The sequence below is a fragment of the Ursus arctos genome, unplaced genomic scaffold (genome assembly GCF_023065955.2).
Source record: "Ursus arctos isolate Adak ecotype North America unplaced genomic scaffold, UrsArc2.0 scaffold_31, whole genome shotgun sequence".
NCBI classification, from domain to species: domain Eukaryota; kingdom Metazoa; phylum Chordata; class Mammalia; order Carnivora; family Ursidae; genus Ursus; species Ursus arctos.
In genome coordinates this window covers 3,477,081-3,498,689 of record NW_026622997.1, presented here as the reverse complement: position 1 = coordinate 3,498,689, position 21,609 = coordinate 3,477,081, and the positions used below count along the sequence as shown (strand labels likewise).

Genomic DNA, 21,609 nt, shown 5'->3' with positions numbered 1-21,609 from the left:
AGATAGTATCTTTTTATCTGCTTGTCTGCCATCATCTATCTCCCTTGTTCAAGTGTCAGTTTTTAAATTGAGTTGCTTTGTTATTGTTTTAAGAGTTCTTTTTATATTCTGAATACAAATCCTTATCAGACACACGATTTACACATATTTTTTCTCAGTCTGCAGCCTGTCATTTCATTTTCTTTGCAGTGCTTTTGAAAGGGCACAAGTTTTAAATTTTGATGATGTCTAATTTGTCCATTTTTTTTTAATGGATCATGCTGGTGTCATATTGAATAAATCTTTGCTCAGTCTGAGGTCACAGAATGTTCTATATCTTTTGGAAGTGTTACAGCTTTACGTTATACATTTAGCTCTAGGATCCACTTTGAAGTAGTTGCTGCATATAGAGCAGTGTATGGATCAGTGGGGGGTTTTTTGGCTTTTTTGGGTGTATGTGTGTTTTTTTTGTTTGTTTGTTTTTGCGTATGTGTAGCATATCCCCCTGTTTGAAAGACTGTTGTTTCCACACTGAACTGGCTTTCACTTTTGTTGGAGATCAGTTCATCTAAGTGTTGGCCCGTTTCTGGACTGAATCCTGTCCCTGTGGTTGTTTGTCTGTCTTTATGCCACTACCACACTGTCTCGATTACTGTAGCTTTATAGTAAGAGTGGGAATCAGATAGTGTCAGTCTTCCAGCTTTGTTCTTCTTTATCAAAGTTGTTTAGTGATTATGCATCCTTTGCGATTCCGTAAGAATTCTAGACTCAGCTCAGTTTCTACAGAAAAGGCTGCTGAAATTTTGATCAGTATTATATTGAATCTATAAATCGATTTAGGGAGAATTGACATCTTAACAATGTGGTGTCCCTGACCCAAGAACACTGTGTATTTCTACACGTATTGAGGTTGTTAATTTCTCTCAGCAGTGTTTTGTCGTAGCTTTCAGCATGCAGGTCTTACGCATCTTTTGTCAGATTTATTCCCAAGTATTCTGTACTTTTTGATGCTGTCATTAATGGTGTGGTTTTAAATTCCAGTTCTTAATTATTTCTTGCTGGCATATAGACATACAGTGGACTTTTGCGTATTGATCTTGTATCCTGGCAACTTGTCGTGCTCACCTCTTCTAGTAGCTTTTCAAAATGAATTTCATCATTTTCCACAGATGATAGTGTTATTTGTGAATAAGACAGTTTCACTTCTTCATTTTCAGGTGTTGATAGCTTTTATTTCTTTTTCTTGCCTTATTGCTGTTGGGTCTCACATTGCTGGAGGTCGTGCTGGGTATGCCAGGAATTGACTGCTGTGACTGCTCTTTATGCAGCCTGCTTCCCAGGGTCATATTTGCCGTGAGCATCCGTGTGAGATGATGGCATGTTCCCTTATCAACAAAGAGTGATCTTGCTCACCGTTTACTGTGAAAAATTCCCCAAGTTCAACGATTCCATTCCTGTAAGCAACCCACTGTATGTGCAGATATCTCTGAGGCCTCTGTGTCACCCTGTGGGGCTTTGGGGTACGGGGGAAGTCTGCACACATGGCGCTCATGCCCTTTGCTGTGCCATGAATAATCCAGTCCTTTCTGTCTGACCCAGCAGTTTCCTGTGTCCTGCGAACATTCACGAAACAACAACAGGCTAACTTTTCACCTCTAGGTGGGGTAAAATCAAATCTCAGCACCTGACAACCATCCTGGCTAACACCTCCATATCAGTGCTGAATAGAAGCACTGAAAACAGACATCCTTGTTCTCCCCCTGATCTTGGTGGGAAAGTGCCATTCTTTTTCCACTGAGTGTGCCGTTAGCTGTAGGTTTTTCATTAACACCCTTTATCTGGTTGAGGAATTTCTCTCTTTTTTTTTAAAAAAAAATTTTTTTTAATGATTTTTTATTATATTATGTTAGTCACCATACAGTACATCCCCGGTTTCTGATGTAAAGTTCGGTGATTCATTAGTTGCGTATAACACCCAGTGCACCATGCAATACGTGCCCTCCTTACTACCCATCACCGGTCTATCCCATTCCCCCACCCCCCTCCCCTCTGAGGCCCTCAGTTTGTTTCTCAGAGTCCATAGTCTCTCATGCTTCACTCCCCCTTCTGATTACCCCCCTTTCTTTATCCCTTTCTTCCCCTACCAATCATCCTAGTTCTTAGGTTCCATGGATGAGAGAAATCATATGATATTGTCTTTCTCTGCTTGACTTATGTCACTTAGCATTATCTCCTCCAGTGCCGTCCATGTTGTAGCGAATGTTGAGAATTCGATTCCAAGTTGGCCGAGAGCTTTTATCAGGAATTAGTGTTGTGTTTTGTCAAATGTTTTTTCGCTATTATTGTGTGTGGTTTTTTTTTTTTGTTTGTTTGTTTGTTTTCCTTTTTAGTTTGTTAATAAGGTGAATTATATTGATTGACTTTCAGGTAATCAACCTTTCATTCCTGGGATTAACCCTACTTGGTCATGACATATTATCCATTTTGTATATTGTTGGATTCTAGTTGTTAAAAGTTTGTGAAGAATTTTGCATCTATGTTAATGACAGTTACTGACTGTACTTTTCTCTTTTTAAAAAAGTTGTTGTTGCTTTCTGTATTAGAGTGATTATGGACTCATAGAATTAGTCCTTCCTCTTTGGTTTTTCAGAAAAATTTAAGATAACCAACTCTTTAATGTTTGGTTGAATTGACCAGTGATGTCATCAGGGCCTGGAGTTTCTTCTTCGGGAAGGTTTTTAACTACAAATTTTATTTCTTGACTAGGTATGGATGCATTTATATGTTTCTTCTTGAACGAGCTGTGGTAGTTTGTGTCTTTTAAGAAATTTTACCGTTTTGTCTCAGTTGTCAAATTTACTGATATAAAGTTGTCGATAGTATCCCCTTGTTATGCTTTAAATATCTGTGGAATATCATTTCTGTTCTTGGTCATTCAGTTCTTCTCTCCCTGCTTCTCCCTGCCCTCCTGCAAATTAATCTGATTAGAGGTTTATCAATTCTTTTGATCTTCTCAAAGAACTTGCTTTTGGTTTTGTTGATTTTTTCTGTTGATTTCATTGGTTTTGTTTCCTATTTCCTTGATTCTTACTCTGATCTTTATCATTTCCTTCATTCTACTTTTCGTTTTTAAAACTATGAAGACAATGTGTGTTTGTGTATGCACACGCACGTGTGTGTGGTTTGTTGACAACGTTCTTGAAAATTGTCAGAATTGTCACTTTATGTTGATCGAGATTTCATACAAATCCTTGGAACTTTTCCATAGTTCATCTGAGAGCAATGTTTTATCCTATGTGCTTAGCATTCTTTAGAAACTGGAGTTTGGAAGAAAAATTACAGCACCATATGTTTGCCCAAATGGCAGACATATGCAGGAGTGAATGATTACTCACGAATGATGACATAACCAGGGCCTTCTTGACGGTCTTAATTCAGGGATGTTTATGTTTATGATGTCGGGGTTGTGATCGAGAAGGGCACTACTGAAATGTTAATGCCAAGGTTATACTCAAAGTATGATTTGATGGTGGGATTTAATTATGAGAAAGGATGTTGATACAGCAAGACTAACTTCCCCGTGTTAGCTGTTGGCACTGGTCTAGTCTAGGGACTCTGTAGTCCCGTCCCTTCCATCTGTCTGGCATTCAGAGGAACTCAGGTGCTCTCAGGCGGTCCACCTTGGGCCCGTGGAGCTGTTGTTCCAGTGAGAACCAGAGGAGGAGCTCCACAGCACCGCTTCAACTTAGTGTGGACCTTGGAGATGAACGTACAGTAAGACAGTGGTGCTTGTTCCACAGAGGGGCCTGTGATGCTGGGTGCTTCGCAGTACTCAAAATCTGACGTTCCAGAGATTTCTGTGGTGCTGTTTAGAAACACTGATACCTCACCAGAACCCCTCCCCCGTCACACCCCTCTACGCATGCGCACACGCACACATGGCAGTTAGGACTCAAGTGTGTCTGGGGTAGGCATTCGATTCTGTGGTATTCTAGAGGCTGAGAAATAGTAACCTGGTTAACCTCAGGAACTTTGACGTCTGGTTTCTGTAGTGTTCTCTAATGTGAAATCATAAGGATGATAGTGTCTGCCTGGGGCACTCACAGTCCACCCTTGATTAGGACATGCTTTTCCTTTTTTTTCTTTTTTCCTTTTTTCCCCCCATTCTTTTCTAGTGTACTCTGGGATTGATTCACTTTTTATCACTATTTAATTATAGCTTTGTCAATTCAGGTCACATGCCTGGGACACTCACATTTCCTCGTGCGTGAGAGGGGTGCGTGTGTTACTGAGTTAGTGAAATGTGACATTTATACTGCTCTTTTCCTCCTCCTCGTGGGAATGTGGGAGACCTTTATCTTATTTTCCAAATCTCATTGTCGTAGCCCTTTCTGGCATCCAGGTTCTTTGGAAATTCTGTTGCCTGTGCATGGTCAATACATTGAGACCAACCATTGTATGGTTTTACAATAAAGTTACAGAATTTTTGGGCTATTTCTTGTACAACTGAAACATCTATATTTTTTTTAATTATAAGATTGATTGTTTGCTATGTCATAGGATGATTTTGGCAAACCACCCGCGGCTGTTTCTGCTGGAAGAACGAAAACCACTTTACCAATCTGTTGACTGGCATGGAGTTAAAAGTGCTTAAGTGTTTAGCCAGGTTGTTCTACCTTAAAAAAGGAGGCGGGTGGTGTTGGAAACTCAAATCTTAAATAAGATCCTAGCACTTCTATTGCTGGTTAGTATTTTAAATGTGTATTGGAGGTCTGATTATGTCCTGCTCGGTGGCTAAGTTGGGATTGTTGGAAGCATTCGATTTTTCTGCAGCTGAAATAGGAGGGACAGAGGTATTTGAAAGGGAGTTCTTTGTCCTGGTGAAAGGTTTGCTGTGTTAGTGTCCCCTCTATCTCTCTGTGGCAGTCGTTCCATCAGCCCAAGGTGGTGACATATTCTGCAGGGCTGTGCGCTCCCTTCGTGTCAGCTTGACTCTGAAGGCCTCGTTTCTTCCCCTCACCTGTCACCTTTTTTCTTCCCTGTCATTCTCTTCAATCCTGGGCAATTAAGGATGATTAGGTGTTAAGACGAAGCAGAATTAGAATAAGCTAATTACTAATTACGCACACCCAAACTGTGAGCTGAATAGATAGCTGCACTAGATGTGAAGACATGCGAGGGCCCTGTAATGAAAAATGTAATTACCCACGGTGGGAATGTTGGGGGCGGGGTGTGGAGCACAGACACAATGGCTGCACCCCAGAGCGTCGGGGCTCTTTAAAACGTATGTGCGTGCAGATGTGTGCGTCTGGGACACTGGAGCCTGACTGCACTGAGCAGCCTTAATTTGCTGAAGGGACTTCGTTCAGGTGTCCTGGGCTTGAACGGCAACTAGCCTTCAGGTACAGCCATGCTTGCTGCCTTTTTGGGAAGAAATATTCTTTTGGCCACCTTCTAGAAGACCAGTGCATGAAAATTACGATTAAAAAAAATTTTTTTTTTTTTAGCGTAGAGAACCAACTAAATGACATAGAGGTGATACGTATTGAGAGATTCCTCTGGGGTGCTGGGGTGCTTGTGGAAAAGTAGCATTTTAAGGTCTCAGATCATTTAAGTCTTTTTTTTAAAATATCATTTTGGCATTACTTTCCTTTTTTTTTTTTTTTAAGATTTTATTTACTTATTAGAGAGAGAGAGAACACAAGCACGGGTGCAGCAGGCAGAGGGAGAGGGAGAAGCAGACTCCCTGCTGAGCAGGGAGCCTACGTGGTGCTCGATCCCAGGACCCTGAGATCATGACCTGAGCAGAAGAAAGATGCTTAACCGACTGAGCCACCCAGGCGCCCCGTATTACTTTTCCTTTTAATGTTAATGCTTTGAAAGAGAGATGATTATTTTTAATTTAGCTAATTTTACGACAGCCTAAAACAATTCTAATAACTGCTTTGTTAACTTAATTGGCCACTTGCACATTAAGTGTAGTGTTCTCCCATCATATTATTGTACAAGTTACATACCAGCAGGAAGTAAATATGTGAGGCTATTTAATGCCATGAAAATCCAAAGGGATTGCATTTAACATGAATATTTTTGAGATCCAAGATAACGGTTTTTTTTTTTTTTTAAAGGGAAGTTGATTCTTTTTATTTGAAATGTGTCCATAAACAACCTGCTGCCCTTTGTGACCTGCCCCCTCTTTCAGGTTGACTTATTCGTATTTGCAGTACGAGCTCTATGACTCAGTGTCAGCATTTTTGGCGGTGAGCTGTGGACATTTCCCAGCAGTTAATTGGAATGATTCTTTGCCTGGCCCCGAACATTATGACCTTGTTCCCATCATAAAATCCTTTCCAAGAATTCTTTTTATAAATGTTGAAATGTTTATAAGCATTTGATTTTTCTTTTGTTGCCAGGCAAAAGGTTTTAACATTTCATTGAAACGTCTCATAAGGGGTCTTGTTTTTTAAAACATATCCAAAAAAAAAAACAGGGGTAATGATGAAGTTGCCCTCAGCTACTCACTGAAGGAGGTCTACGTACTTATTCCGGATCATAGGGATGTAACAGACTTGGTAAGACCACATCTCAAGACAAAAGCTTGGTGAAAGAAGACATGTGTGGGTGTGAATATTGTGTCTCCATCACATGGTGGTACAGGCAGTGGGAAGTCCTGTTTGAATTTTGCTTTTAGAAACACTTGTTTCAGCTTCTGGATGTTTCTGACAACCGTTCCATCCTCTACCCAAATAGTTCCTCGAGTCGTAACTAAGGGTGTTATTTTAAGGAAGTGTTTCTTTAAAAGCTGGTATTGTACTGGGAGAGGTCAGTGTGAGTATATTGTTTATGTGACTTCACCCAAAAATCCAAGGCACTGTCCCGATGACTAAGCAGTGTCCTCCCCGGTTCTTGCAGATGGTGGTGGAAACTGAGAAGTACAGCATCTCCATGAAGATGGCGTCACCTGAGGACGTGAGCGAGGTGCTGGCCCACATAGGCACCTGCCTGCGGAGGATATTTCCTGGCCTCTCCCCGGTGTGAGTGCTCGGGGGAAGGGCGAAGAGCAGAGAATGTCCTCCTCAGAGTGGGGAAGGAGAACGCGCCTTCCCCTCATGCGTCCTTCTTCGCTTAAACGTTCGACAGCAAACCCTCCCTCGGGCCCTTGGGTTCGACGTCTGAGGTTCTCCACAGGGTTCTGCCTCATTCTCGACTTCCAAGAGCTTGAGCCGTGAAGGGTTTGGCCATCCCTTCACCTCTACTCCCAAGACTGAAGCAGAAACCTTTTTGATGTAACTGAGATGTATCCTGGTGGGACTTCTCTCATGGCTCTTGGTGGAACCGGGGGCTCATGGCTTTGCAGAAAGGCATCGAGGATCATATTCATGAAGAGCGAGAGGCTTCGTTTTCCTAGAAACAGACTAGTTTTCTGAAACACACGTTAGGAATATTAGTAAATTGTGTCTGTGCATGCCCTCATATTTCTTTGTTAAGCACTTTTCATTAGGATTACGTGCTTGGGTAACCGAGTTTGTCCTTTGGGAGTGCGTGCGTTGTTGGAAGGGGGGTTAGATCGGCGGAGGTAAAAAGGCAGAAAGATCCTATGTCAGAAAGCTCCCTAAATTAACAGCCCCTAGTGAAAATTCCCGACACTATAGAGACCGTAAAGATCCCTGTCCTGTTGCCCGCCTGTGCATGGAGGCCGTGAAGCCTCACAGGGACATGTCGAAGATGGGGAGCTGTGCGTCTTGCTTGATGGGAGCAAGAGGGAAATTTTAGGGACTTGCCCTTCATGGAACATGTTCCTACGATGCTTTGCCTGTAAATTATGAGGCAAAGCAGGAAAACCTAGCTTTGTGTGTCTGTGGGAGAGGCGCGGGTGCGGGGTGCGGGATGAAGTGAGGAGTGATGAGGATTAGTGAGGGGGAAATACCCAGAAGGAGAACATCTTAAAGCCACCAGAGAACTATTTGGGGTGATCATGAGTTAGCAATCACTACAGCCCATTCTCCCTAAACGACAGTAATGTGACTTTGTACGAGAGCTTTCTTGTAACGCCCTTCTCTCATCCCGAATTAACGCTGAGGAGATCAGAATATTGTTAAGCACAGCCTTGTTTAGCGTGGGCTTAGACGACCCTCAGAGCAATATGTAGACTCTCTGCTTTCTTTAAAATGCAGTTTTATTTGTCTAACATTCTAGGAATTTGGAGGGAGTGACCAGTTGTATTTTTGGTTTGAATTCTTCCATTTTTCCTTCCCAGAGAAAACGGTCTAAGAAGAGTATTTTCACTCTTCTCTTCCATTTAACTTCTTGTTAAAAGGTTTGGGCAGCAAATATGAACCAAGCATTAAGTAATGAGCTCCACTTCCAGGAGGCCATCACTACGTGTATGTTAGTTTCTGAATCCGAGACCTCCACCTGAAACTCGTCTCTGCTCTGTGTCCCAGCTGCACAAGGATGTCCCCAGGCACCTCACATGCAGTGCATCCCTTAGCAGGTTTCCCCCCAAAACCTGCCCGTGTTTGACACCGTATCTCAGTTAGCAACTCATCGTGTGCTAGGCTCTCGTTCTTCCCTCGCACATGTCAAACCCTTCTCATGCCTGTCTCCTGCTCTGCTCCTCGTCTGTGCTCATTTCCACCGCCTTAGTTCAGAGGGCCTCACTTTCCCACGGCAGCATCGTCCTCACCAGTGTCTCTGTCTCCAGTCCTCTTCGCAGCGTGTCTTCTGCGCGGTCACCAGAATTATCTGGTCGCGTCCATGCCACGTAGCCTGGCGTAGCAGACCACTGCCGTCTGGCCCTGTCCTCCAACCTGTTTTTGAGCCCATCAGCCTCTCCTGTCCTCAGTACTTCCATGCAGGCTGCCAGTCCAGACACACTCCCACTCCAAAACACCCAGCCCAGGTGTCTAAAGAGTTCTTTATTCATGTTTCCGTAGAACTTTGTGAAGCACTATTCATTGTGTTACAGTCATTTCTTGATACAGTTAAGCAGTCAGTATTTAGAGTCTCTACGACAGATGGCAGTGTGCTAAGTGTTGGGGTCCACTGCCCACGTGGAAGTTACAGTGGGAAGTTGCGTTACTTACATTGGGAAACAGCCCCCCCTCCAGAAAGGGAAATAAATCAGTGAAGTAAGTGTAAATTTGAGTAAATGCTTGCAACTGATTTTTTGTGCAGGACTAATATAAAGAAGAAAATTCTGTCTGCCAGGGCCTCCCTGTGGCCGTGATACCTTGAACAGACCCTCACGGGAGAGAAGGAGCCTGAAGAGGGCAGAGAACGTTTCCTTGTCGGGCCTCTGCTCAAGCTGTCTCGGCTGCCTGGACTAGGTTGACGTCTTGGAGGAGCTGAGAGAGAACCAGGGTGGCTGGATATGGGAATGAGGAGACTGCAGGTGGGAGGGGTAACTGGCGTGAGGTGAGGCTGGAAGCGTAGGTGCTGGTCAGCGTACATAGGTCCTTGTGGGGAAGAGTTTGCAGTTCAGCTCTAGCTCACTAGGAAGCCGCCATGCAGGTACGGACATGACATGACTCCTTGTGTGGTTTATGATGACTGGTTTTGCTGCTGGAGAGAGTGGAGTGGGAAGGGATGGGCAGAAGGGGAGAACGGGTTAGAACAGGGCAGTGATCTTGGGGAGGGATGGCTGCAGCATTGACCCTGGAGATAAGGGTGGGAGGTGGCAGATGCAAGATTTATTGTGGGTACAGCACTGGCTCATGGATTCGGTACGTGGATGACAACGGTGAGGAAAGGGAGGACCAAGGATGACTCCTAGGTTGCTGCTTTAATAACTTAGTGACTCGTGCTACTTGGCAATGAGGTGGAGAGGGCCAAGGGTAGGTGTGGGAGCAAGTTTTATTTGGGGGGAGAAGCCCCCCAACCATTCTGTTTTAGGCATGCTAAGCTTGAGATCTAGGACACATGGGTGGGGCTATCAGATCGGCAGTTACGTACGTGGGGTTGGATGGAGCTCGGGGGAAGGTCCAGGTCTGGAGATGTTGCAAACGTGGGCGTCATTAGTGTAGAAAGTCTTGCTTGCCTGAGTGTTTTGAGATCATCCAGAGAGAGATGTGCACCTGGAAGAGAAAATGTCTTGAGAATGAGGACAAGTATAAGAGGCAGAGTCACAAAGGGAGTCGAGACAGGATTCCAGTGGGATACCAGGGCCTGGGCGGATCCTCTGAAGCAGGGAGTGGATGACTATGGAATGACCTAGGTGCTGACCAAGCCGAGGGCAGAGGGCTGTCTGGTGAACTGGGGACGGTGAAGGACACTGGCGGCCTTGGCTAGAACAGTCTCAGGGTTCTGGTGGGGGAGGTGGGCCGTCATGCTGGTGGGATGAGCTCTGAAGGGAGGGTGTGGACGTGGTACCCACGGGAACCTTTGTAGAGACGTTTAGCTGTGAAGGGAAAGTGATAAATGGGAAGTAACTCAAGGGGTACAAGGAATTACAGGAGATCTGGGGTATTGAGCACATGGCTGTAATGAGGGGAATGCTCTAGCAGAGAGAGATTGTTGCTGGAGATCTCGGTAATAAATCCACAGTACCCTTGAGAAGGTAAGAGGGACACAGAGCACGCAACGTACCCGAGCTTCCTTCTAGGCCAGGAGCTATTTGAGCAAAGGCTGTGTTTTTATTCATCGTAAATCCCCAGTCCCTGGCACATAGTAGATACTCGCTGAGCTTTTTCATGCTTCGTGTGTGTCTAATGCATCGCTGGGCGATGTGATGTGGGAGCCTATGGAAGTGGGAAGACCGTGGCCTCCCGACCATGGGCGCGTGGGCCGAGGGGGCACGAAGTCGGTGAGTGGGTGACTGGGCGTGAGGAGGAGGTGGACGGGTGCGGGCCGGCTGTGCGGAGCCCCGCCTGCGAAGCAGGGAGACGGTTCAGAGGGGAGGGCAGGGAAGGTAGAGGCAGTCACCGATGTGCAAAAAGGCACAGATTATAATTTAGAACTTGACTTGGCAGAGAATTGAAATAATGTAAATATACTTGACTTTTATTTCGCTTTCCTACCCACCATGCACACTTAGCTTGTCAAAATAAACCTGTAATATTTTGTGACGTGCATGTTCTGCCTTTCCTCTTGGAGTTCCTAAGATTGTATTATGTGATTTTAGCAAGGGAAATGGGTAATTACATTGGTGCTGGTTATCGACCGGGGAGGGTGGAGAGGTGGGTAATCCTATCCTTTCTTCTCCATCCCTTGTGTTGCCTCAGGTTAAAGCGGTCAGTGAGGGAAATATTTGACGTAAATAAATATTGACATAAATAACAGAGAACATGCAGAATAAAACATGTCCCCGGTCATCACACATCCCACTCATAATAAGGTGAAGAATAGGCAACTATATTTGATAGAACACTGTATGTTAACTAACTGGAATTAAAATAAAAACGTAAAAAAGAAACTGTATTTGGAATCCCAGACCTGGTTTGAGCCATTTGTCTCATCAGGTGTATTACCTGAGCCTCTGGTGGGGACCTTGGGCCCGCCTGCCCTCACTCCTCCCTTGCTCAGGGCTGGTAGGGGCGGGTGGAGAGGGGAGTATCTCATGATTGGATATCAGGAACCAGGAGAATCCAGGGGACAAACACGGCCAGGGCAGCCCTCCGTTCAGATAATCAGTTCTTGGATAGTCCCTGTTTGACTACATAGAAATGAAACTTTTATCTGCAAAGATCTGAATTTCTGGCGCTACCCAAATATAATTTTGAAAATGACATCCATGATCAAAATCAAATATATAAAAACAGGATGTAAATAATCTACAAAGTATAATCAAATCCTCTTGACTACAGTCAAGAGAATGCAGGTAGGAAAAAAAATGAGGAGTTTTAATTAAAATTAATACTCACACCAGGATCCACTCTTCACCCCTCCCCCCACCCTGTACGAATATGTTAGGATGTTTATTGCTTCCTCTCGCCTTCCTTTACAAAATGACATTACCCTCCCCTCATTAAATAAGGAAAATTTGTTTCAAATATGGGGAGAACTTAAAGGTGCAAGAAGAAAATGTAAGTTAAATTTAAAACTCAAATTGCTGTTAGCATTGTGTTGTGACCATTCGCATCTTTGCTGTGCAAAGCTGGGTGTCTTTGGACCCTGGCCTCGAGACAGTGACGTTGAAGGAGCTAGGGAAATATTTGTAGGTAAGTGTTGTTTAATCTCTTTTCCCAGAGGTGTCCATAATGGCATTTCTCTTCAGGAAGCTGTTTTGTGTTGTGGCTTTCAGGTTTTCTCATATTGAGAACCTTGGCTGTTCTCCAGAACCAAGCTAGATTTTTTTTTTTTAACGTCAAATTAAGTCATCAGGACATGGTAGAATTCATTTAGAAAATGTTTGCTAAAGGACTTCCTCGGGCATATATACGTGAGTAAAATGTTTCCTGCTCTCTGAGAGTTTATAGTCTGAAGGCAGTGTAAGAAAGTTCCACAAATAATATAGTGAAGGGAGAGGAAATTGTCAGATTTCAGAGAGAGGAAAGTCACATTTAACTTGAGACGCCAGGAAAATAAGGTATGATTTGTCTTTGCTTTTCTCCTTTTTTGAGAGGGGGGCTTTGGTGGAAGGTGGGCCGGGAAAGTTCTGTGGGGAAATGGCGGAAGCAGGTGCCTTTGAGAGACAGCTGTCTGCCAGACGCAGCCTGAATTGGGAGCCCTCAGAGGTCACTGTGAGCAGAAGCCTCGAGGACGGGCACTGGGGAGCAACGAAGGCTTTTGAACGTTAGAATAAAATGGTAGTCACTCTTCAGGGAGAAACAGTCCTTGGTGCTGCCTTATGAACGTGTGTGGAGAGAGCCTTGAGGCGTAACTGGAAAGTGTCAGGTTGTCGGGATGCTTTAGTGGGGATGAGACTCTAGGCAAGTTAACTCCCTTCTCAATGCCTCCGTGTCCTCATCTGTAAAGTGGGAATAATGCTGTTGAGGCAGGGAGGGATTAACTTAGCGCCTGTAGACTGCTTCCGCAGCGCTGAGGAAGTCTTGTCTGTAGGCTGTTGTGGTCCGTCACCCAGCAGCCTCAGAAGAGAGCCTGCGCCGTCGGAAAGGGCCGTGGTGACATGTGTCGGGAGTTTCTTTGAAGTTCGATTTTTTTTAAAGATTTTATTTATTTATTTGACACAGAGAGAAAGAGCACAAGCAGGGGAGCAGCAGAGCGAGAGGGAGAAGCAGGCTCCCCGCTGAGCAGGGAGCCCTTACTCGGGCCTCAATCGCAGGACCCAGAGATCATGACCTGAGCTGAGGGCTTAATCGACTGAGGCACCCAGGCATCTGATTTTTTTATTATTGTATGTTTACATGGAAGCTGATAGCACTTCTCTAATTTGATTGTTTTGTTGTTGTTAAAGGTACCTAATAACATCCTTTTCAGGTGACAGAGCAGTAGCCTTCAGACACGTCCCGGCGCACCTGTGACACGAGGAAAGCCAGCGTATCCGCGCAAGGTTTCCTTCCTCCCGTAGTAAAAATGGTAGTGCAGGTCCCTTCGGGAAGGTAAAGCCGCCTGAAGTGTGAGAAGGGGAGGTTCCTGTGAAGGAAAGTGGCAAAATAGGAGTTTATGTAAAAACAAAAGAAAGGTTCTGTCTAGTCCGTCCGCTTTTCTGAAGCCGAGGCAGCATTTAGTTGGGGTGTGGTTTGCGTCAAAAGTGTTCGGTTCTGCAGACAACGGCCTTACTGCGTCAGAGGAATCCAATTCTAAATACATCAATTAAGTGGATTAAAAGAATTTACAGATTTTTTTCGTGTCAACCGTTTACGCGAGACGTTTGCCCAGGGAGCTGGCGCGCGTGTCATCTGGTTCTCGGTCCTTCTGAGCCGTGTGTGAATCAGACTCTTCTCGTGCAGGTGTGCTCGATCCAGCTATACGGGGCTGCAAGCTCGCGGCCGGCCTCATCGTCTGTCTGTCTGTCTGCTAGGACTTTGGTTTACTACTGCGGCACGTTCTCTGACAGCAGATCCTTTGTGTCTGTCTGTCTGCACGACACACTCTCCCTCCCTACGTGTGTATGTGTGAGCTGTGCCCTGTGGAGCTCGCACGTGGGCTCTTCGCCGCTGTTTCGCTACCCGCAGAAGCCAGCGTGGGTCAGCGGTGGGGTCCTCCCCCTTCATTGCTTCTGTGCGTGTGTTAGAGCACGTGAACACTTGCCACCTTCTAGAAGGTTGGTTCTTATAACTTTATCTCTTAGGTAAATAAATGAACGTCTTCGCGAGACAGCTTCAGTTCCTGAGATCGACGTGTCCTTTAGTTCCTTGTGGAAGAAAGAGGAGAACTGTCACAGAGCAGGGCTGCTTGGAAAAGCTCAGACTGAGAGCTCCGAAGGGGGGTTTTGAAGGTCAGGGTGCGGCCTCTGCACACAGACGTGTCCTCTGGCTGCTGCTTCTCTAGCTCTCCGGTTGACTTGCCCTTACCCCTGAGCAGGAATGTCCGGTGGTGTTTTTGGAGCAAAATTGAGGCTTTAGTTTGTGAATCAGCCGTGAGGAGTCATCCTTTTCTCCCTATAATCCTAGACTGCCACTTTCCTATTCTTGATCCTACCAGCTTCCTGCCAAAGATTTTGCCTTATTTTCCTCCTGCTTTTGACTAGCTTAACTTCATCCTGTGTGTCATTGAAACAGCATGCCCTGCGGTCCTTCTGAAACAAGCAAGAATTTTAGAACACAAATGCGATCTCAGATGCAGTCAGTCTGAAGTCTGCTTTCGTGTGTCCAAGGTTCACTTCATCCCGCTGTGTCGAAGCTTGGGGCGGCTTCCGACGGCTCTGCTCCTTCTCTGTGTAATACCTGGTTTTGCTGTCTTCTTGCCAGAAAATAATGCCACTAAATACCCGAATGATAGTGTTGAACCAAGATGAGCCATTTCAAATGCCCAGATTCCGTAATATCACTTTCAGTGTGAATGTCTTTCTTAAACCCACAGTTACTCCCAAATTCAGGACTTTTAGGATAATGGGGCTTAATCATAGGTGTTTTCAGGTGAAATAGAGAAAAATCATGCTGCACTTGCAGACCTCATGCATTTATACAAGAATTTGAAGGAATTCATGACACTTGACATCCATTGGATATGCGCAATTATGCTTCAATCATAAAAATTGTGAAGAAGTAGAAATATTTTCAGTGCCAGCGGAACGCTGGTATCTACATGCTTTGTTATGTACTTGAGGTTTTGTCTAGGAGTAGAACAAGGCCCCTTGTCAGGATCTAGCACGTTTTATCTGGAATCCATCCCGGGAGAAAGTGGAGCTACCTGGAAACACTTCCCGCTAATCCTCTACAAGGTGATTGAGATTCATAATGGTGACTGAGAACGTTGTAGGTAGCGGAAGTGCTTTTAAGTCACTGAAGAAAGATGAAAGTGTGTTCAGTATAACTTCGCATCTTTACTTCACCACTTTGCACCCAGGTCCTCCTGTGACCCCGGGCACCTCTTCCTCACAGCCCACGACCTCCTCCCCTCCTCCCCACTTCACTCTTGAGCGCCATGCCCAAGCCTCCTCATCTCCTGGAACACCATCTGCTGGGGGGAAATCGTATCCCCTCATCCCGCTCTGAGCACAGCCCTTCCACTTTCTCTCCTTGGAAGGACCAGCGCCTCCCGGCCAGGCATCCCGTGGCTTGCCCCCTCCCTTTCCCGAGCCCCCAGCCCGCAGTGTCCGGCGCTCCAGCTGGGCCCTGGCAGGACCCTCGCGTCCGTCTGTCCCACTGTTCTGGCCCGCCTGCCTGGAAAGCCTGCAGCCCCACCGCGCGCCAGCTGCCCCCTTTCTCCGAACGTCTGGGCTGCAGAGAGAGTCCCGCAGCTGGCCACGTGGCCACCAGCAGCTCAAGACCTGTGCTCTTGCTGGGCTCTTCCCAGTCCTGTGGGCTTCTATTTAATGTCTCAAGTTGTTTTTCTATTTCCAAAGCCTACCCCCGCCCCCGCCCTCCGGATATTTGTCTGTAGCACCCAACCATCTCACGAACCCTCTCGAGGCTTTTCATGACCCTCATTGCCCTGAGAATAAAATCTGAACTCCGTAATTGGACCTCGAAGGCTCTCTGTGACCTGGTTTCGGTGTAGTTCCCTGGACTCCTTGGTCACCCCCTCCTTGTCACATGGCATTTGCTGGCTGCTTTGAGCTATGTGCAGTTTCTGGTGGGGAATACAAGCCTCCTCAGCTCCTTGAGCTTGCTGGCCCTTTATCTGGAACACTTTCCCCGGCTCCCGGTCCCACCCGCCTCCAGATGAAGTCTTGATTCCTCTCCAGGTTTTAGCATAGAAGGACTAGGTACAGAAGAGCATTTCCAAACTCCCCACCCCTCCACTGCTCGCTCTCTCCACCGGAGAATGAGTGTCCTTTCTGCCGCCCCCACCCCACCCCATGCTTCTCCTGTGTTAAGGCTTCTTCTTTTGTATTGCCTATTTATTTGTCTGGTCCTCATGAGAGACTGCTCATTGGGGATGCAGGGACGATGTCTGTTTTGCTCACGGTTGTATACTGAGTACCTGTAGCTGGTCTTGCCACACTGTAGACATTTAATAAAAATTTGGGGGTGAATTAAGGGATTCGTGAGTTCCTTGTTACATGATTACTGGGTGGTAACTAGGAGAGCATCGGCTAACATTTATGGAGACTTTACCGGGCACCAGGGATTGTTTTAATAACTTCACAGGTATTAATTTCTTTCTTTCTTGCAGTTAGGGTAGGTCCTCCCACTTTGCTAGTTCTATGAATATAATAAGACTTCGGGGGTGGTTGGCTGTGCCTTTAACCACCACCCTGTCCTGCTTCTGCGCATGTGGGCAGGACCTCGTTAGCTCGGAGGAGCACGGGGCCTGGGGCTGCTCTCCGGCCCACAGGAGCTGTCGTCGGAGGGGAAGACATGGTAAAAGGAACATTGCTCTTTCTCAGCGGCCATTCGTATGGGGTACTGTGGAAAGACAGAGGAGATTTGTATTTTAATTTTTTGGAAGGTAGTCATTTATATTTAGCACACACCTGATCTAATACTTCATTAAAGAGAATGTTTAAATAGAATGTTTTCTAGCTATCCTAGTACAATCGAGTGTTATGAAACAACTAGATGACATAGAGACTATTTACATCACTGGGTAACACCCTGAGCTTACAAAAGGCAGCTAACTAAAGAAGTTTATTATTAAGTTTCTGTAGATCTCCAAAAAATGGAATTATATTTACCAAAATTGCAGTGGCACCCATTTTTGGTTTTTAAACAGGGCGTGTCACCAAGTAGGTTTCTGTGTGCAGGGCGAAACAAACCTTGATTTTTGAAATTTATTGTTACTGTTGCTCTTACAGGCGAATCATGAAAAAAGTCTCCATGGAACCATCTGAGCGTCTGGCCGGTCTCCAGGCTCTGTGGGACAGCCAGACCGTGGCCGAGCAGGGCCCCTGTGGTGAGCATGCATTTTAAAACCAAATTATAAATGGCTGCGTGGATGTCCCCCTGCCAGGAAGTTACGTCTATTCCTAGTGTTCTGCGAAGGTGCAGTTAGTTTTAAGGTGTAATTAGCACCGCACAGACTTCAGATTGGTGGACAAAGTCCTATATTTAAGCTGTGTTGCGTGCTGCTGAGTACTTACTATAGAACGGGGGGGAGCGTCTTCGCTGTTTTCCTAAACAGAAAGAACAATCATCACTGTCAACATCGGCCATATTTAAACTTCTGAATTTTAACGTAAGATAAATCATTTAGCCGAAAACCCATCACATTTCTGTTGTGGGTTTCAGGTGGATTTTCTCAGATGTATGCCTGTGTTTGCGACTGGCTCGGATTTTCCTACAGAGAAGAAGTACAATGGGTAAGTGTGTCTGCGTGCAGACGTGCATGTGCGTACACACACACACACACACACACGCTTGGAGAATATGCCGGTATCTGACAGGCTTGTTTCTTTTTTTGTCCCCCCCACCCCCATTCATTTTTTGCTTCAAGTCTTCCTTCCTCAGATCCCATGAAAATCTGTCTGTATCATCGTCTAATTCTCTTTGCAACCCTCTTCCCTGACCATCTTCGTGGACTATTTACATGATTGAATTTTATTTCAAATAGGATGTGGATACAATTTATCTGACACAAGACACCAGGGAATTGAATTTACAAGACTTCAGTCATCTTGACCACAGGTAAGCTGCTTCTTTCCTCCTTTTACAACGAATTGTGCCTCTGGAACCATATTTCTCTGCCGGCACTTACGGACATACGTGACCTCCGGAAAATCCTGTTACAGGGGAAATCAGGAGACGCTAAGCATCTCTGATTCTTGCCTCTCAAGAAATAGTTTCAGATGCATCCATTTGGGAATGAAGTGCATGTGTGTACCTCAAATCCAGAGTTTGCAGTCAAACTGTGGAAGGAATATAATTCTGAAGTTTTTGTACCACCCCACGAAAGTCTGTGTAATCATCTGCCCTGTGTATTATTTTGCCTAATTGCCATTAGAACTTTTTTCTAGGAAGAAATTTTATGCTGCGATCCTAAGAAATGAGTTTTAGTTTATAATTTCTTTAGGAGTTGGGGATTGCTTGGGTATATATGTGCACATGTTGGTGGAAAATTGCTCACCAGTGTCTGCCTTGTGATAATGATAGTATAACTGTAAATCCTGTTACATGTTATTTGAGAGACTCGTAGGTTTTAAGATCTTGACTTCTGTATATTTAGGGCTGTGGTTCGTGTGATCAGGCCCCAGAGAAGAAGCTTCATTCTGAGCTCTTTTGCTCCCTGACAGAGCTGAGCAGTGTCCCAGTGTCGTTGCTGGTGGTTTATCCCGGGTTTCCCCATCTCCTCCACCCTGGATGTCCTGTTACTTATTTTAAGTGGCAGGTATTAGTCCTACCCCAGTGAAGCTCAGCCTGGGAAATCTTCCATCCTGTTTCGAATCCTGGGATTCCAGCTGTCCCTTTTACGCCATGCGGACAGTTGGGATTGCAGACAACACTGTTGCTCCTTCTAACCACCAGCATCTTGCCCCGAAAAATCCCATTTCAAGTTATTTCTCCACCTGTCTGGCAGGGAAATCCAGCACTGTACAGGGTGAACCCCCCCAGGGGTTCAAGCCAGCCGAATTGAGCAGACAACATGCGTGCTAGCTGGACGTAGGTCATCTCTGCACAGCCGGTCGTACGGAGGACAGTGAGGCAGGGTCCACTGGGTCTGTGGTTGTGGCCAAAGTCAAGTGCCTACAGCCCCTGGTTCTCCAGCTTGGACCTGCTTCCCTTTTGTGGAGCGGGCAGTTTCTTTCCCGCTTGGAGCCGGTCTCCCTCTTCCTACATATGAGGGAACTTCGTACACCCATTCAGGCTTGCCTGTGTTTCCTGTGTAGCTCGTGAAAAAGTGAACTGAGAAACGAAAAGGGAAAATATTTGCTCTGCAAGGTTTTTACAATAAAAATAGAAAAAGGCACGTAGAATAAGAGGAGTGGGTAGGCTTGCTGTATCCGAGCTCAGTGTTTTTGGCCCCGGGCTCCCTTTACCGTTCTTGAAAACGGTTGAGCTTTGGTCTCTGTGGGTATATCTTTTGATACTTATCATCTTAGAAAATAAAACTAAAATTAAAAACATTTATTAATTCTTGAAAAATGTTCATAAGCCTATTACATTAACGTCGGTACCATTTTTATGAAAATAACTATTTTCCAAGATAAAAAACACGTCAGCCAGAGGGCGCATTCAGTTACCTGTCTGCTGATCTCTAACTTCGGACCTCAAAGAAGGCCGCTGCGCTCTGTTGTCATTCGTGGCGCTGGTTGAAATACACTAGGAAAATGCAGACTTAAGCAGACACGTAGTTAGAAAAGGGGGTATTTTTAATTGCCTTTTCACTTAGCCGTGGATATTCTTCTTTGATCGCTCACCACAACTCAGGAAGAGATGGGTTCCTATAGGTCAGTTGCAGGGTGGAATCTGAAACCGTATCGGTGAACATTTTTGATTTTGTTACGTTGAAATGCAGTTGGTCCATCTTGTACTTTGATGGGTCTTACCCTTAGATGATTTCGTAGCATCGTGCCTCGATCATTTAGAAAATACTGGTTCGTGGAGTTATGCATGGCATCCAGATATGCTCTTGTTGTACAATAGGGAGGAAAGAAGACATCTGTTAGCACCGCCGATCTTATCCAAAAAGTCTTGAAGTGTGGCAAAGCTGTCAGACTCATCGTGGCACATAAAAGTTTCCCCAAATTCAAATTTTTTCTTTAAAGATATAATTTTACTCTTGGAAAAAAGTGCTGTCAGGTGATTTCCTTGAAGTGACTGGCTAACTTTTTACGCCTTAGAGAAAATATCTGCTAAATCCTGAGTCTTGATAACTGTGTTTTGTCACTTTTTTCTTGGTGTTCCATGAAAAAGGGGAGCTAGTTCTGCTTCTGACTCTGTCACACGAGATAGTTATCCCTGTTGGTACATAGGGGAAGCATTTTTTGTGTACGTCTGTTCTGTCAGACAAGCATGTACTCAGGGCTGAGATTTGATAAACTGAGTACTTTTTACTCCTTCATCAAGGGCTTTTTTAAATGAAATTGGCATTGGTTTAACGAAGCTGGGTGTGTGGTGGTGGAGGATGCAGTGACCAGCATCCCAGCTTGGCCCTGCTGAGTTGGTTCCTGCTGAGGCGTGAGCCGTCTTCCCACCGTCGCTTCTATACCCGCCATGCAGACGTCTCCATGGCGTAAACGACAGTTTGTTTTCGTGTTACTATGAAAATACTTTTGAGCTTGTGAAGCCCCTAAGAGCGTCTTAGGGTTTCCCTGGAGTCCATGGACCATAGTTGGCATGAAGACACTGTGTAGGGCAGCTTGAGGTGTTTCTCCAGCTTTCTGTGTTACCCCCTTAATGATTCTTACACCATTCATAGGTTACGCATAGTGGCAGTGCTGAATTTTCTAGCTTACCCACTGTCCTTAATTTGGTGATTAATCTGTCACCAGAAGGAAACTGTATCTAGGGAAGCTCCTGATAAATACAGTTACCCAAAATATCCCATAATTGAGAAACCTTGTCAAAACTTAGAATTTTCCTGCAGATCTTTCCTAGTTCCTTAGCTGGAGAAATGTCAGTTTGTCAGTGAATGCTGTGTTCGTAAGCATCCACTTTTCTTACCTGGTTAAGGGCTAGAAGGATGTTTTTCATTACTGAGACTTTACACGAGAAGGTGGAACACTTTTTCTGTGAAGGGCCAGTTGTAAATGTTTGAGGCTTTATGGGGCAGACAGTCGCTGTTGCAGTTATGCACGGCCACTGCGGTAGATCGAAAGCAGCTCCAGACGGTATGTGACTGAATAAGTGGGACTGTGTTCCAATAAAACTTTATTTACAAAAATACACACCGTGGGCTGTGGTTCACTGACGCCTGCTCTAAATCCATGGCCTTGCATGTGGGAAGTATATACCCAAAGAAAAATGCAAGATGAGCTACAAAAAAATAGAAAAATGGTGAGCTTCTCTTTATGTTCATTGTTGACTCATTTTAAAATTTCTATCTTTGTTTTATAATATATAATACTATTACTATTGTAGTATTTAGTGTATTAATAATTATGAAGAAATTAGGGAGTTCTCAACATATTTTTCTTTTCTTTCTTTTTTTTTCTTTTGCAGTGGGCTTAGTAACGGTGGGGATCAC

General features: G+C 45.1%; 1 protein-coding gene across 7 annotated transcripts in view; it reads left to right on the top strand.

The window, feature by feature from the left end:
• Window positions 1–21,609, top strand: part of CARMIL1 (capping protein regulator and myosin 1 linker 1) — a 304,353-nt gene that overhangs the window by 116,664 nt on the left and 166,080 nt on the right. For all 7 annotated transcript variants that reach the window (XM_057305073.1, XM_057305072.1, XM_057305071.1 and 4 more), the window contains 4 exons: window positions 6,892–7,013; window positions 17,282–17,379; window positions 17,715–17,785; window positions 18,037–18,110. In XM_057305073.1, coding sequence (XP_057161056.1) covers window positions 6,892–7,013; window positions 17,282–17,379; window positions 17,715–17,785; window positions 18,037–18,110 — 365 coding nt within the window. The remainder of the gene's footprint in view (window positions 1–6,891; window positions 7,014–17,281; window positions 17,380–17,714; window positions 17,786–18,036; window positions 18,111–21,609) is intronic.